This window comes from Nerophis ophidion, linkage group LG11 (assembly GCF_033978795.1).
Source record: "Nerophis ophidion isolate RoL-2023_Sa linkage group LG11, RoL_Noph_v1.0, whole genome shotgun sequence".
NCBI lineage: Eukaryota > Metazoa > Chordata > Actinopteri > Syngnathiformes > Syngnathidae > Nerophis > Nerophis ophidion.
In genome coordinates, this window is record NC_084621.1 from 67,383,340 (window position 1) to 67,400,446 (window position 17,107).

A 17,107-nucleotide genomic window follows, 5' to 3' on the forward strand; every position below is an offset into this window, starting at 1 on the left:
TGGAGCATTTTTCAAAAAGGATTAAAATTTGAAAAAGATGGAGGAAAAATAAATTGTTTTGTTTTAATATGTTTTTGTTTGAGAACAAACATGATACAAACCTTCCTAATTGTTCGAAAGCCCACTGTTTAATATGTTTGTGTGTATGCGTCACTGATGAGAGTATTTGGCGACCATCGTTTTGTCCTAATTATTTTGGCGGTTCAGGAACTCACCATAGTGTGGACCAGGGGTCACCAATCTTTTTGAAACCAAGAGCTACTTCTTGGGTACTGATTAATGCGAAGGGCTACCAGTTTGATACACACTTAAATAAATTGCCAGAAATAGCCAATTTGCTCAATTTACCTTTTATAAATAAATCTATACATATTTAAAAAAATGGGTATTTCTGTCTGTCATTCCGTTGTACATTTTTTCCCTCTTACGGAAGGCTTTTATGTAGAGAATAAATTATGAAAAAAAAAAAACTTAATATAAAAGGTTTAAAAGAGGAGAAAACACGAAAAAAAAATGTTATCTTCAATTTCGACTCTTTAAAATTCAAAATTCAACCGAAAAAAAGAAGAGAAAAACTAGCCAATTGGAATCTTTTTGAAAAAATAAAAAAAAAGAATTTATGGAACAACATTAGTAATTTTTCCTTATTAAGATTAATTTTAGAATTTTGGGGCGGTATAGCTCGGTTGGTAGAGTGGCCGTGCCAGCAACTTGAGGGTTGCAGGTTCGATTCCCGCTTCCGCCATCCTAGTCACTGCCGTTGTGTCCTTGGGCAAGACACTTTACCCACCTGCTCCCAGTGCCACCCACACTGCTTTAAATGTAACTTAGATATTGGGTTTCACTATGTAAAGCGCTTTGAGTCACTAGAGAAAAGCGCTATATAAATATTATTCACTTCACTAGAATTTTGATGACATGTTTTAAATAGGTTTAAAATCCAATCTGCACTTTGTTAGAATATATAACAAACTAAACCAAGCTATATTTCTAACAAAGACAAATCATTATTTCTTCTAGATTTTCCAGAACAAAAATTTTAAGACAAATTCAAGACTTTGAAATAAGATTTAAATTTGATTCTATGGATTTTCTACATTTGCCAGAATATTTTTTTTGAAATTTTAAATCATAATAAGTTTGATGAAATATTTCACAAATATTCTTCGTCGAAAAAACAGAAGCTAAAATTAAGAATTAAATTAAAACATATTTTTTATTCTTTACGATGAAAAAAATAAATGTACTTGATTTAAATTATCAGGAAAGAAGAGGAAGGAATTTAAAAAGGTAAAAAATGTATATGTGTTTAAAAATCTTAAAATCATTTTTAAGGTTGTATTTTATCTCTAAAATTATCTTTCTGAAAGTTATAAGAAGCAAAGTAAGAAAATAAATGAATTTATTTTTAAAAGTGAAGACCAAGTCTGGGCTTCACGGTGGGAGAGGGGTTAGTGCAGTGGTTCTCAACCTTTTTTCAGTCATGTACCCCCTGTGAATTTTTTTTATTTTTTATTTCAAGTACCCCCTAATCATAGCAAAGAATTTTTGGTTGAAAAAAAAGAGATGATTTAAAATACAGCACTATGTCATCAGTTTCTGATTTATCAAATTGTATAACAATGCAAAATATTGCTCATTTGTAGTAGTCTTTCTTGAACTATTTGGAAAAAAAGATACAAATAACTAAAAACTTGTTTAAAAATAAACAAGTGATTCACTTATAAATAGATTTCTACCTATAGAAGTAATCATCAACTTAAAGTGCCCTCTTTGGGGATTGTAATAGAAATCCATCTGGATTCATCAACTTACTTCTAAACATTTCTTCACAAAAAAAAAAAAAAAAATCTTTAACATCAATATTTATGGAACATGTCCACAAAAAAATCTAGCTGTCAAAACTGAATATTGCATTGTTGCATTTCTTTTCACAGTTTATGAACTTACATTCATATTTTGTTGAAGTATTATTCAATAAATATATTCATAAAAGATGTTGAAATTGTTGCTCTTTTTAGAATATTTGAAAAAAATCTCAAGTACCCCTTGGCATACCTTCAAGTACCCCCATTTGAGAACCACTGGGTTAGTGTGTCTGCCTCACAATACGAAGGTCCTGAGTAGTCCTGGGTTCAATCCCCGGCTCGGGATCTTTCTGTGTGGAGTTTGCATGTTCTCCCCGTGAATGCGTGGGTTCCCTCCGGGTACTCCGGCTTCCTCCCACTTCCAAAGACATGCACCTGGGGATAGGTTGATTGGCAACACTAAATTGGCCCTAGTGTGTGAATGTTGTCTGTCTATCTGTGTTGGCGACTTGTCCAGAGTGTACCCCGCCTCCCGCCCGATTGTAGCTGAGACAGGCACCAGTGCCCCCCGCCACCCCAAAGGGCATAAGCGGTAGAAAATGGATGGATGGAAGACCAAGTCTTTAAAATATTTTCTTGGATTTTCAAATTCCATTTGAGTTTATTCTCTCTTAGAATTAAAAATGTCGAGCAAAGCGAGACCAGCTTGCTAGTAGGGGCGGCATAGCTCGGTTGGTAGAGTGGCCGTGCCAGCAACGTGAGGGTTGCTGGTTCGATTCCCGCTTCTGCCATTCTAGTCACTGCCGTTGTGTCCTTGGGCAAGGCACTTTACCCACCTGCTCCCAGTGCCACCCACACTGGTTTAAATGTAACTTAGATATTGGGTTTCACTATGTAAAGCGCTTTGAGTCACTTGAGAAAAGCGCTATCCATCCATCCATCCATTTTCTACCGCTTATTCCCTTTCGGGGTCGCGGGGGGCGCTGGCGCCTATCTCAGCTACAATCGGGCGGAAGGCGGGGTACACCCTGGACAAGTCGCCACCTCATCACAGGGCCAACACAGATAGACAGACAACATTCACACTCACATTCACACACTAGGGCCAATTTAGTGTTGCCAATCAACCTATCCCCAGGTGCATGTCTTTGGAAGTGGGAGGAAGCCGGAGTACCCGGAGGGAACCCACGCATTCACGGGGAGAACATGCAAACTCCACACAGAAAGATCCCGAGCCTGGATTTGAACCCAGGACTGCAGGACCTTCGTATTGTGAGGCAGACGCACTAACCCCTCTTCCACCGTGAAGCCAAAAGCGCTATATAAACATAATTCACTTCACACTAGTAAATAAATAACATTTAAAAAAAATAGAGGCAGCTCACTGGTAAGTGTTGCTATTTGAGGTATTTTTTAGAACAGGCCAGCGGCCGACTCATCTGGTCCTTACGGGCGACCTGGTGCCCGCGGGCCCCGCGTTGGTGACCCCTGCTCTAAACCTTCCCCGCGGATTCATTAGCGACGCCATGACACCTGTCAATCAATTACAACTTCGAAAGCGACATTGTATTCAATTACCATACAATTTCTCTTTTTTTTTTTTTTTTAAATACACAAGAAACTAACGTGGCTAGTTATCTTATCTTTAACGTTAATTAGTGGTGAGGAAATTGCGAACTTGTAACTGTGCATTCGTTGTGTCTCGTTAAATTGATGCTATTTTTTTTTTTAAATGGCGCTCTAATTGACAATAGTGAGATTGTAGAAAGACTTACTTCGAGCGATTCCACAGAGCGGCCTGGGACTTGGAGAGGCCGGGGCTCGGCTGCAGGCGTTCAGCTGACACCGAGCAGCATAGTTGCCATCAGGTACATGTCAGCAGTACGAAGTCACAACAGCAAGGTGACTGCCTTTCAAATTTGGAGCCTTCAGCGGCTTTTGTCACGTGTTTCCGTCTTCTTGGCGGCTCACTATTAGAGGCTCTACCGCCATCTACCGGACTGGAGTGGGGAACTGGAATTAAGTAAAGTCTTTAAAATTCAACAGAAAAAAAGAAGAGAAAAACTATCCATCCATCCATTTCCTACCGCTTATTCCCTTTCGGGGTCGCGGGGGGCGCTGGCGCCTATCTCAGCTACAATCGGGCGGAAGGCAGGGTACACCCTGGACAAGTCGCCACCTCATCGCAGGGCCAACACAGATAGACAGACAACATTCACACTCACATTCACACACTAGGGACCATTTAGTGTTGCCAATCAACCTATCCCCAGGTGCATGTCTTTGGAAGTGGGAGGAAGCCGGAGTACCCGGAGGGAACCCACGCAGTCACGGGGAGAACATGCAAACTCCACACAGAAAGATCCCGAGCCTGGATTTGAACCCAGGACTGCAGGACCTTCGTATTGTGAGGCAGACGCACTAACCCCTCTGCCACCGTGAAGCCCAATTTATGGAACATCATTAGTAATTTTTCCTTATTAAGATTAATAAGATTAATGGTGGTATAGCTCGGTTGGTAGGGTGGCCGTGCCAGCAACTTGAGGGTTGCAGGTTCGATTCCCGCTTCAGCCATCCTAGTCGCTGCCGTTGTGTCCTTGGGCAAGACACTTTACCCACCTGCTCCCAGTGCCCCCCACACTGGTTTAAATCAATCAATCAATCAATGTTTACTTATATAGCCCTAAATCACTAGTGTCTCAAAGGGCTGCACAAACCACTACGACATCCTCGGTAGGCCCACATAAGGGCAAGGAAAACTCGTCGGTGACAATGATGACTATGAGAACCTTGGAGAGGACGAAAGCAATGGATGTCGAGCGGGTCTAACATGATACTGTGAAAGTTCAATCCATAATGGATCCAACACAGTCGCAAGAGTCCAGTCCAAAGCGGATCCAACACAGCAGCGAGAGTCCCGTTCACAGCGGAGCCAGCAGGAAAACATCCCAAGCGGAGGCGGATCAGCAGCGCAGAGATGTCCCCAGCCGATACACAGGCAAATGTAACTTAGATATTGGGTTTCACTATGTAAAGCGCTTTGAGTCACTAGAGAAAAGCGCTATATAAATATTATTCACTTTACTAGAATTTTGATGACATGTTTTAAATAGGTTTAAAATCCAATCTGCACTTTGTTAGAATATATAACAAACTGAACCAAGCTATATTTCTAACAAAGACAAATCATTATTTCTTCTAGATTTTCCAGAACAAAAATGTTTAAATAAATTCAAAAGACTTTGGAATAAGATTTAAATTTGATTCTACGGATTTTCTAGATTTGCCAGAATAATTTTTTGGAAATTTTAAATCATAATAAGTTTGAAGAAATATTTCACAAATATTCTTCGTCGAAAAAACAGAAGCTAAAATGAAGAATTAAATTAAAACGTATTTTTTATACTTTAGTATAAAAGTCTTAAAGGCCTACTGAAAGCCACTACTAGCGACCACGCAGTCTGATAGTTTATATATCAATGATGAAATATTAACATTGCAACACATGCCAATACGGCCTTTTTAGTTTACAAAATTGCAATTTTGAATTCCCCGCGAAGTGTCCTGTTGAAAATGTCGCGGAATGATGACGCTTATGTTGACGCGTGCTTGTGACGTTATTGGTTGTAGCGGACATTTTATCTCAGCACCACTCACGCCTAAAAGTCGTCCGATTTAATCGCATAATTACACAGTATTATGGACAACTGTGTTGCAGAATCTTTTGCAATTTGTTCAATTATTAATGGAGACAACAAAGAAGAAAGATGTGTATTTCAGCCGGCTGTATTAACACAAACACAGCCGGTGTTTCTTTGTTTGTTGTGAAGCTTTAATATGGAACAGAGCGGTCAAGCGAACATGTTTCTCTACCACATGACAACCGGTAGGTTTCGGTGAGAAAATTGTGGTAATAAGTCGGCTCTTACCGTAAACATGAGCGGAGCTTGTGTCGTTCTTCCTGCAGCTTCTTGGGGCGGCATGGCGTAGTGGGTAGAGCGGCCGTGCCAGAAACCTGAGGGTTGCAGGTTCGCTTCCCACCGATTGACATCCAAATCGCTGCCGTTGTGTCCTTGTGCCGCTCACACTGGTGAATGAATGATGAATGAATGATAGGTGGTGGTCGGAGGGGCCGTAGGCGCAAACTGGCAGCCACGCTTCCGTCAGTCTACCCCAGGGCAGCTGTGGCTACTGATGTAGCTTACCACCACCAGGTGTGAATGAATGATGGGTTCCAACTTCTTTGTGAGCGTTTTGAGTATATAACAATAGAAAAGCGCGATATAAATCTAATCCATTATTATTATTATTATTATTATTATTATTATAGCTGTCAAAGAGGCAGCCGCGACTTTCTTGGCTCCTCCATGGCAGAGACACTGGCGGTCACCACACCCCTCCGACTTTCAGGTATGACTTTATAATCTCACTAAAACACTAGTAAAACAATAAGCGGATAAGGGATTTTCCAGAATTATCCGAGTAAATGTGTCTAATAACATCTAAATTGTCCCACTGCCCTCGTTTTTTTTTTCTTTCTCACTTTCCTCATCCACGAATCTTTCATCCTCGCTCAAATTAATGAGGAAATTGTCGTTTTCTCGGTCCGAATCGCTCTTGCTGCTGGTGGCTCACATTATAAACAATGTAAGGATGTGAGGAGCCCTCACACCGGTGACGTCACGCGCACATCGTCTGCTACTTCCGGTACAAGCAAAGCTTTTTTATTAGCGACCAAAAGTTGCGAACTTAATCGTCGATGTTCTCTACTAAATCCTTTCAGCAAAAATATGGCAATATCGCGAAATGATGAAGTATGACACATAGAATGGACCTGCTATCCCCGTTTAAGTAAGAACATCTCATTTCAGTAGGCCTTTAAGACTCATAACAATATAAATTAACTGGGGCTGCGAATTTTGGCTGTCACACGATTCGATTCAATATCGATTCTTGGGGTCACGATTCGATTCAAAATCGATTTTTTTTCAAGTCAACGCGATTTTCGATTCAAAAACAATTTTTTTTCCCCATTTAAAAGGATTCTGTACTCATTCAATACATAGATTTCAGCAGGATCTACCCCAGTCTGCTGACATGCTAGCACAGTAGTAGATTTTTGTAAAAAGCTTTTATAATTGTAAAGGTTAATGTTTTATCAACTGATTGCAATAATGTAAATTTGTTTTAAATATTAAACGAACCAAATATATGACTTATTTCATCTTTGTGAAAATATTGGACACAGTGTGTTGTCAAGCTTATGAGATGCGATGCAAATGTAAGCCATCCATCCATCCTTTTCCTACCGCTTATTCCCTTTTTGGGATCGCGGGGGGCGATGGCGCCTAGCTCAGCTACAATCGGGCGGAAGGCGGGGTACAACCTGGACAAGTCGCCACCTCATCGCACAAGTGTAAGCCACTGTGACACTATTGTTCTTTTTTTTTTTTTTATAAATGTCTAATGATAATGTCAATTAGGAATTTCTAATCACTGCTTTGCTGAAATTATAACTAATATTGATACCGTCGTTGATAATATTCTTTTTTTTTTCACTACTACGTGGCACAGTGGAAGAGTGGAAGTGCGCAACCCGAGGGTGCCTGGTTCAATACCCACCTAGTACCAACCTCGTCACGTCTGTTGTGTCTTGAGCAAGACACTTCACCCTTGCTCCTGATGGGTGCTGGTTAACGCCTTGCATGGCAGCTCCCTCCATCAGTGTGTGAATGGGTAAATGTGGAAGTAGTGTCAAAGCGCTTTGAGTACCTTGAAGGTAAAAAAGTGCTACACAAGTACAACCAATTTATCATTTATTTATTTACTTTTGGTTTGTTCTGTGTGGTGTTTGTGTCTCCTCTCAATTGCTCTGTTTATTGCAGTTCTGAGTGTTGCTGGGTCAGGTTTGGTTTTGAAATTGGATTGCATTGTTATGGTATTGCTGTGTAAAATAATTTAAAAAAATTAAATAAAAATAATAAAAATCAATTTTTTTTTAAATGAGAATCGATTCTGAATTGCACAACGTGAGAATCGCGATTCAAATTCGAATCGATTTTTTCCCACACCCCTAATATTAATGATGATGTTCATTTGAATGTCACAACAGTAAAGAAACAGTAATTAATATGAAGCACTATTTTGATTGGTTTAATCGCATAATTGTTCTATTTATGACCTCGTGGTCATGAATTCATTAACGTGGACCCCGACTTAAACAAGTTCATCCATTTTCTACCGCTTATTCCCTTAAGGGTTGCGGGAGGCGCTGGCGCCTATCTCAGCTACAATCGGGCGGAAGGCGGGGTACACCCTGGACAAGTCGCCACCTCATCACAGGGCCAACACAGATAGACAGACAACATTCACACTCACATTCACACACTAGGGACCATTTAGTGTTGCCAATCAACCTATCCCCAGGTGCATGTTTAATCGCATTATTGTTCTATTTATGACCTCGTGGTCATGAATTGATTAACGTGGACCCCGACTTAAACAAGTTGAAAAACTTATACGGGGGTTACCATTTAGTGGTCAATAGTACGGAATATGTAATGTAATGTGCAATCTACTAATAAAAGTTTCAAACAATCAATCAAAAGTGGCCATTCACTTTTAGTTCTCCACCTGACTCCCAGAATTAATCAAATACGGGTATTTCATTAACATATTCAGATTTTTTATCAAATTATGTGCATTTTTTATTTTTTATTTTATAAACCTTTATTTATCATATGCAACATTTACATACGATAAAGAAATAATAATAATCAAAACAAGTAGAAAAACAGTAGAAAAACAGTACAAAACAACACCAGGGGGTTATTGATTGAATTGATGTGAATTGATTAACGTGGACCCCGACTTAAACAAGTTGAAAAACTTATACGAGTGTTACCATTTAGTGGTCAATAGTACGGAATATGTAATGTACTGTGCAATCTACTAATAAAAGTTTCAATCAATCAATCAATAAACTTAATAAAGCCCCTAAAATAGAATGCAATATAAATATGAATATATACATATATGTATATATATTTATATATATACACACATATATATATACATATATATATACATATATATATATATGTACATATATATATATATATACATATATATATATATACATATATATACATATATATATATATACATATATATATGTATATATATACATATATATACATATATATATGTATATATATACATATATATACATATATATATGTATATATATATATACATATATATACATATATATATATATATATATATACATATATATATATATATATATATATATATATATATACGAGATAGGTACCAGCGCCCCCCGCGAGCCCAAAAGGGAATAAGCAGTAGAAGATGGATGGATATACATATATATATACAGTATATTTATATTTTTTATTTATTTATATATATATATATATATATGTGTGTGTGTGTAATAATAAAATGTAAAGTTATGGGCTCACACAAGTTCCATAAATAATCTAAATTTTGAACACAGCATCATAGTTTTCACAGCTTTTTGGTTGTTAGAGGTAGAGAGAGCGTTTTAGAGTAGTACAAACATAATAATATAGAACAATATTACTCATGATGATGATTATTTGAATGTCAAAACAGTAAAGAAACATATGAAGCACTATTTTGATCGGTTTAATCGCATTATTGTTCCATTTATGACCTCAAATGATATGCAGTGTCAAATGTAAATCCATCGTATTTTAATTTCATGTGTTCCGTCTGTATTTTTTTTATTTGTTATTTATTTTTATTAAACCTTTATTTATAATATGCAACATTTACATACAACCAAGAAATAATAATAATCTAAACAAATACAGAAACAGTACAAAAACAGCACCAGGGGGTTATAAACTTCATTAAAGTAACTAAAATAGAATGCGCTATATAACAAAATATAAAGCCATAGGCTCACACAAGTTTCGTAAATAATTCACATTTTGAACACAGCATCATAGTTTTCACAGCTTTTTGGTTGTTAGAGGTAGAGAGCGTTTTAAAGTAGTAATAATATAATATATCACTTTAATATTTATGATGATGATCATTTGAATGTCAAAACAGTAAAGAAACAGCAATTAATATGAAGCACTATTTTGAACGGTTTGATCGCATTATTGTTCCATTTATGTCCTCAAATGATATGCAGTGTCAAATGTAAATGTACTTAAATCTATCGTATTTTAATTTCATGTATTTTCATCTGCATTTTCTAATTGTTTTTTTATTTTATTTCATCCACCTTTATTTATAATATGCAACAGAAACAGTACAAAAACAATACACACTGGTATAAACTTAATTTTAGTAACCAAAATACAATACAAAATATATATACATGTAACAAAATGTAAATCCATAGGCTCACACAACTTACTTAAATAATCCACACTTTGAACACAGCATCATAGTTTTCACAGGTTTTTGCTTGTTAGAGGTAGAAAACCTTTTAAAGTAGGGTTCTAATACTTTTTTTAAGGCACAAAAAACCGGTCGGGTATTGAGAAACTTACATTTACGAATATAAAACTTAGCCAATAGTTTAATGAGGTTGCAAAGGTAAAATTCATTTTCAAATCGCTTGTCAAACATGTGATGTTATGAGTCAGGGGACAAAGAACTGCACTACCCGGCATGCAACAGTAATGACGAGCATGCGTGGTAGCCCCGTGAAGTGTTGTTGAACGTGGTGATGAGCACGCTGTGTGAGAAAACGTTAACAATTCAGCCAACACGCCTCGTCTGCATTATTTACAAATGGACAGACAACACAATACAGTGGGAATCCAAATAGTACAAGTTCCATCGGTATTTTACAGACTACATCTTGACGCCGTTTAATGACGTAGTTAGGTATGACGTGCGGTCGCCCAGGGCAACCTTCCAAACACCACTTTTATAAGAACGCCACTTCGAGAGCCAAAACAAGGACAAAGAGACTTAAATATTTGACTAGACGCTGGGAAATCTGTCGTCATCTTATAATTAATATTATTCTTTTGTTATTGTTTTCCTTTTAACACGGTTAAGTAAGAGTAGTGCAACAATAGAGGTCCCTAGCCATGAGTTCTACTTTCTGCCCTGTAGGCAACGTGACTTCTAATGAGGGTGCCTCCAAGATCCCCGTGGAACATCTGGAATATGACTACATTGGCAAATGTAAGGATACCAAATACCTGGAGAAAATTCTTAGACTGCTGAGGTAAGCAAACAAGCTCGGTGTTATTAGGTTATCGATATGGTTATAGCTCTCAGTGGTAAACAAATACCATGCATGTTATTGCTGATTTTCCGGGAGACTCACGAAATTCAGCGCCTCTCCGGAAAATCTCCAGAAATTCAGGCGGAGCTGTGGGCCACGCTCCCTCCACCTCCATGTGGACCAGAGTGACGTGTCGACAGCCTGTTTTCACGTCTGCTGTCCCACAATATAAACAGAGTGCCTGCCCAATGACGTTATAACTGTAGAATGATCGAGGGCGAGTCCTTGGTTTCTTATGTGGGTTTATTGTTAGGCAGTTTCATTACGTGGACCCCGACTTAAACAAGTTGAAAAACGTATTCGGGTGTTACCATTTAGTGGTCAATTGTACGGAATATGTACTGAACTCTGCAATCTAATAACAAAAGTTTCAATCAATCAAAAACACATCCTCCTAGCGCGGCAACAACACACAACAACAGCAGTCACGTTTTCGTCTACCGTAAAGCAGTTTGTCTGCCGTAAACAGCAATGTTGTGACACTCTTAAACAGGACAGTACTGCCATCTACTGTGCATGCATATGTGACAATAACATCTACAGCTTTTAAAGCAGTGGTTCTCAACCTTTTTCTCAGTGATGTACCCCCTGTGAACATTGTTTTAATTCAAGCACCCCCTAATCAGAGCAAAGCATTTTTGGTTGAAAAAAAAAAAGATAAAGAAGTAAAATACAGCACTATGTCATCAGTTTCTGATTTATTCAATTGTATAACAGTGCAAAATATTGCTCATTTGTAGTGGTCTTTCTTGAACTATTTGGAATAAATTATATAAAAATAACTAAAAACTTGTTGAAAAATAAACAAGTGATTCAATTACAAATAAAGTTTTCTACACATTCTGCGATGAGGTGGCGACTTGTCCAGGGTGTACCCCGCCTTCCGCCCGATTGTAGCTGGGATAGACACCAGCACCTCTCGCAACCCCAAAGGGAATAAGAGGTAGAAATGGATGGATGGATAGCTTTAAATAGACTCCTCCCCTCTTAACCACGCCCCCAACCACGCCCCTCACCCCTGAAATCGGAGGTCTCAATGTTGGCAAGTCATTCGTGGTGACATTGTCTGCACCTACTGTTATTCGTATAGATCCGGCAAGGAGGGCTTTTATCCTCATCTGATTGAGTTCTGCGAGACTCATCTGGAGAAACTGGACCCTCGAAGCCGAGCACTGAGGAAGGAAAACCCTGTTTCCACATCTTCCAATCTTCCAGAGGATGAGAGGAGCCTTATAGAAAATGAGTTGAAGGTCTACTCTTCATCATATACTGTTCATCACTCATTGACCTCTTCCGTGCGACTGTATGTACACAATTTTTTTTTTTTCCCCCAGATGTGGCAAGATGAAAGCAGAGCGACAGAGATGTCTCTCAAAAGGCATTCATTGTTTAATGATGGCGTGGAGCAAAATATGCCTCCTGTAAGAGGGTCCAATTGCTCTGTTCCACTCATTTGGGTAAGATGTGGTGTATCGACAACCCCTGGCAATATATAGAATCACTAGATTTGGAGAATGTTCATGCAGATGTTTAATTTTGTAGAAAAAAAACATAACAGACATACCACAAAACTATAGTCATTTTAAATGCCAACGTTGTGGCTTAAAGATAAATGTTATGTTGTGATGTTGTATTTATCATATTGTATATGTATTGTGGGCTTTTTTTCTTTTTCTCTCTCTTTTCTTTTATGTTGCAATTTTACTGCCTTTTTTACATCATGGCCAGGGGACTACAGATGAAGTTAAAAGTACCAATGATAGTCACACACGCCCTGGGTGTGGTGAGATTATTCTCTGCATTTGACCCATCACCCTCAGCCCCTGGGAGGTGAGGGGAGCAGTGAGCAGCAGCGGTAGCCGCGCCTGGGAATCATTTTGGTGATTTAATCCCCAATTCCAACCCTTGATGCTGAGTGACAAGCAGGGAGGTAATGGGTCCCATTTTTATAGTCTTTGGTATGAGTTGGCCGGGTTTTGAACTCACGACCTACCCATCTCAGGGCGGACACTCTGAACACTAAGCCACTGAGCAGGAGAAAACTAGCCAAGAAAGACTAAAGTAAATTAAGAATATAATTTGGGTTATACAGTAGTCTGTAACAGCTTTGTTTTAGATCAAACAGACTGCTAACAAATTATGGAATCCATCAGGTTTGAGGTCTGCAGTTCAAAAATGAGTTTTCACGCCTTGGAGAGCTGTTGCACCAGGTGGATTGATATGAATCATGGCTCCAACAAAAGATATTGTCAATTAAGACAGAGGATTATCAAATCCTCAAGATGTGGGTTCTTCCGAGGATGTCGTAGTGGTTTGTACAGTCCTTTGAGACATTTGTGATTTAGGGCTACTTAAATAAACATTGATTGATTGATTGATTGAAGAAGGTAAACTGTTGCGCAATGTTGTGAAAATGTTTGTTTACAATCAGCTCTAAAATCTGTACCAAGTACAAACAACGTGGAAAGGTTGCAAAAGGCAAGCGTACTTGCAGAACAAAGAAAACCATCAAAGCATCAAAACCGTAAACTGAAAATCAAATGAAAAACAAATGGGCGGAAACCGGAGTCACTGTCTGTGACCAAACTGTAAGAAACAGTCTAAGGAAAGAGGATTCAAATACAAAAAAAGCTAAGCGAAAGCTGTCAATAACATCTAAACATAAAGAACAAGGGTCCAAAGGAAACACAATTGTGCACTATGGATGAAAAGTCATATTTAGTATTGAGTCGTAATTCTGCATTATGCAAAGTGATAAAGCTAGAACTTTTATTTGGTGCTGTTGCAATGAGATTTATGAAGACAACTGCCTGAAGAAAGTGAGCCCCATGTGGAGGAGTTCAAGTACCTAGTAGTCTTGTTCACAATGGAGGGAAGAGCGGATCGTGAGATCGACAGGTGGATCGGTGCGGGGTCTTCAGTAATGCGGACGTTGTATCGATCCGTTGTGGTGAAGAAGAGGCTGAGCCGGAAGGCAAAGCTCTCAATTTACCGGTCGATCTACGATCCCATCCTCACCTATGGTCATGAGCTGTGGGTTATGACCGAAAGGACAAGATTACGGGTACAAGCGGCCCAAATGACTTTCCTCCGCCAGGTGGTGGAACTATCCCTTAGAGATAGGGTGAGAATGTCTGTCATTCACATGGAGAGGAGCCAGATGAGGTGGTTAGGGCATCTGATCAAGATGCCACCCGAACGCCTCCCTAGGGAGGTGTTTAGGGCACGTCTGACCGGCAGTAGGCCACGGGGAAGACCCAGGACACGTTAGCAAGACGATGTTTTCGACTGGCCTGGGAACGCCTCGGGATCCCCCGGCAGGAGCTGGACGAAGTGGCTGGGGAGAGGAAAGTCTGGGCCTTTCCGCTTAGGCTGCTGCCCCCGTGACCCAACCTCGGATATGCAGAATAAGATGGATGGATGCCTGAAGAAAACAAGCACATTTCCACAGTCAGTGATTATAGGGGGCTGCATGTAAGGGGAGATGGCGGTCGTTACATCTTCAAGTAAAACTTAACTTGAAGAAAGACATAAGGTCAATGTCATGGCTTGCAAATAGTCCGGATCTCAATCCAATTGAAAACCTGTGGTGGGAATTGAAGAAGATGGTCCATGACAAGACTTGAAGAGTACTGTTTGTCACCACTTAGGTCCATGCCTCAGAGACCGCAAGCTGATATAAAAGCCAGAGATGGTGCAACAAAGCACCTTAGGTGTGTCGTACTGGTTTCTTGTTCTTTTCTTGATTCCATTATTTATTCATCAGATTTGAGTGATTCCATATTTTCTTTCGGCTCATTTTAAAACTGAAAAACTTATACTGACTACCACAACATTTTGTCTCGATTTCTTTTAGTGTATCTTGAAACCAGAAAGTTTCCCTTTGAAATGTCCATAGTTTTGTGTCATGGCTGTTATCTGCTTTTTTTTTTTCTACAATAGTGAAAAACTGAATCAGCATCCTCAAAGAATGGATTCCATACGTTTTGCCAGTGGTTGTATAATACTTGCTATGTTCATACATGGGAAGATAACAAGTCATTTGCTTTGCAGAACTCAACATCTACAGGAAAGTGGAGGTCTTCAAAGTGTAACAAGCCACGAGACTATCGTGAATGGGACAAGTAAATAATTTTGTCTTTATATCTGAAAACCGTAGGTCAGTTTTTTCCATGGTTGCGCAGTATAGACAATATACATTGTTAATTATATAAATTAGTCAGACTCTAGATAAATCCGATCTAACACACAATGAATTTGACTTGATAAACTGTGCTCTCTTTGTTTGATGCAAAAAACAAAAACAGTATAACTATGAGAGTGCATTGCCGTGCTGGACATTCGTGGCGCCATCTTGGTATAAAACAAGCGAAAAATGAAAGAACACATATGACATAAAATACATTCAAAGAGAACAGAGCTCATTTAAGGAACTGACACTTCAGCGGGCACATTTCTACATACAGCTACAAAAGTAAATCACAACAGAAAACAAAAAATGTAGAAAGAAATATTTCCCAAAAATTTGGGAATTTCGGGAAAAGTGGGATTTTTTTTTTAAATGGTAAAAAACTTAAATGGTCTGAATGAGTTCAAAGGGTTGGTGTTGGGATTTTTCAAATCGGTCGAGAAATGTTGAAGTAGTAACATGTTGAATTAAAAAAATGGTATTAAGGAATTCCTGGAAAACCAGGACTTTTTCTAGCTCAAAAAAAACCTTCATTTTTTGTCCTGCTAAGAGGAATGTTTTGACGGCGGTACGGTTGAAATAGGTAGAAAAATGTGGAAGGAGTCATCGCCAGAAAAAAGGGTGGAAATAGGGTTTTGGAAAACCATGAATTTGGGATATTTACGGAATTTTTGGGAAGTTGGAAAATAAGTAGTTTAAATTTCCAGAATGATGCAATGTGTTGAAGGTGGAACTGTTTGAATCAGTTGAAAAATGCGGAAATGGTGAAAGTTTGAAAAAGGGGCCAATCTATTCTGAGTGGGAAAACCTGGAATTCGGGGAAAATCTGGGAATTTTTGCAATTTGTCAAGGAAAAACCCGCGATTCCCGAATAGGCTGAACAGTTTGAAGTTGGAACGGTTTGATTCGGGTGAAAAAGGTGAAAGGTAGAGCGTGCCAAAATCTGGAGAAGAAGCGCAGTTTAATAAATAGATTATTTTTGGTGTAGAAAACCAATTGTGTGAATGATCCAAATCATTCACACAATTATAGAACCCTCACTGACCCCAGCTCGTTTTTATTAGTGCTTGCCATACTGTCGATAAAGCATATTATTATTATTCATGTTGACATTTCAAACTTTTCTCACCTTTGACCTTTACCTTTCATTTTTGTTGGCGAGAGCATTCATTGACCTGTATGGATTGTTTGGGCATCTGTTATGGACACAATATGATACAGGGGGTAATAGAAATATAGTTTTCCTTACTTTAAGCATCTTCTTGTAGGTTCGACGTGGAAAAAGAATGTCAGAAAATTGATGGCGGCCTTGTCGAAAACATTCGGCCTGCGATTATAAACACAGAACGCCCCAAAGCTGAAGTGGATCCTTCATGTAACACATTAAGTTTTTGCAGCTCCTTCAGCCTTTTGTTGACATGTGAGTACAACAACTAGCGATGTTTCATAACCATACTGTACATCCAGTGCTGACCACAGAGGAAAAACTTCTTCTGGCAAAGCGTGAGAAAGACAAAGGCAATGAAGCTTTCAGAGCGAATGATTATGAAGAGGCAATTGCATACTACTCCAGGTGGGACTAAAACTCCTAAATATCGGGTTCTCCACTCAAGTCACTTGTAAAGTGTAAATTCCCTTGTTTTGTCTCATCACAGAAGCATATGCATTATGCCTATGGTGGCTGCATACAACAACAGAGCCCAGGCAGCGATTAAGCTGAAGCGTTGGACTAGCGCCATGAGGGATTGCAACCACATATTGGAGCTCGAACCCTGCAACGTGAAAGGTGCATTATTCTCATCA

At 38.9% G+C, this 17,107-nt stretch overlaps 1 protein-coding gene and 1 long non-coding RNA gene across 5 annotated transcripts in view; one reads left to right on the forward strand and one right to left on the reverse strand.

Moving 5' to 3' along the window:
- The window catches only part of fbxo43 (F-box protein 43), a 60,131-nt gene that overhangs the window by 4,866 nt on the left and 38,158 nt on the right, over nt 1-17,107 (reverse strand). Inside the window, exon 1 of one of the 4 annotated variants that reach the window (XM_061916546.1) lies at nt 5,738-5,876. The exons of 2 other annotated variants lie outside the window; for them this stretch is intronic. In XM_061916546.1, coding sequence (XP_061772530.1) covers nt 5,738-5,791 — 54 coding nt within the window. In that variant the 5' untranslated portion in view covers nt 5,792-5,876. Of the gene's footprint in view, nt 1-3,583; nt 3,785-5,737; nt 5,877-17,107 lie in introns of those variants that run through there. One more of the 4 variants, XM_061916549.1, reaches the window with a different exon arrangement.
- LOC133562380 (uncharacterized) lies at nt 12,455-17,084 on the forward strand. Its single transcript, XR_009808895.1, has 4 exons — nt 12,455-12,572; nt 15,169-15,239; nt 16,573-16,877; nt 16,960-17,084. It is a non-coding gene; the product is annotated as an uncharacterized LOC133562380 (long non-coding RNA).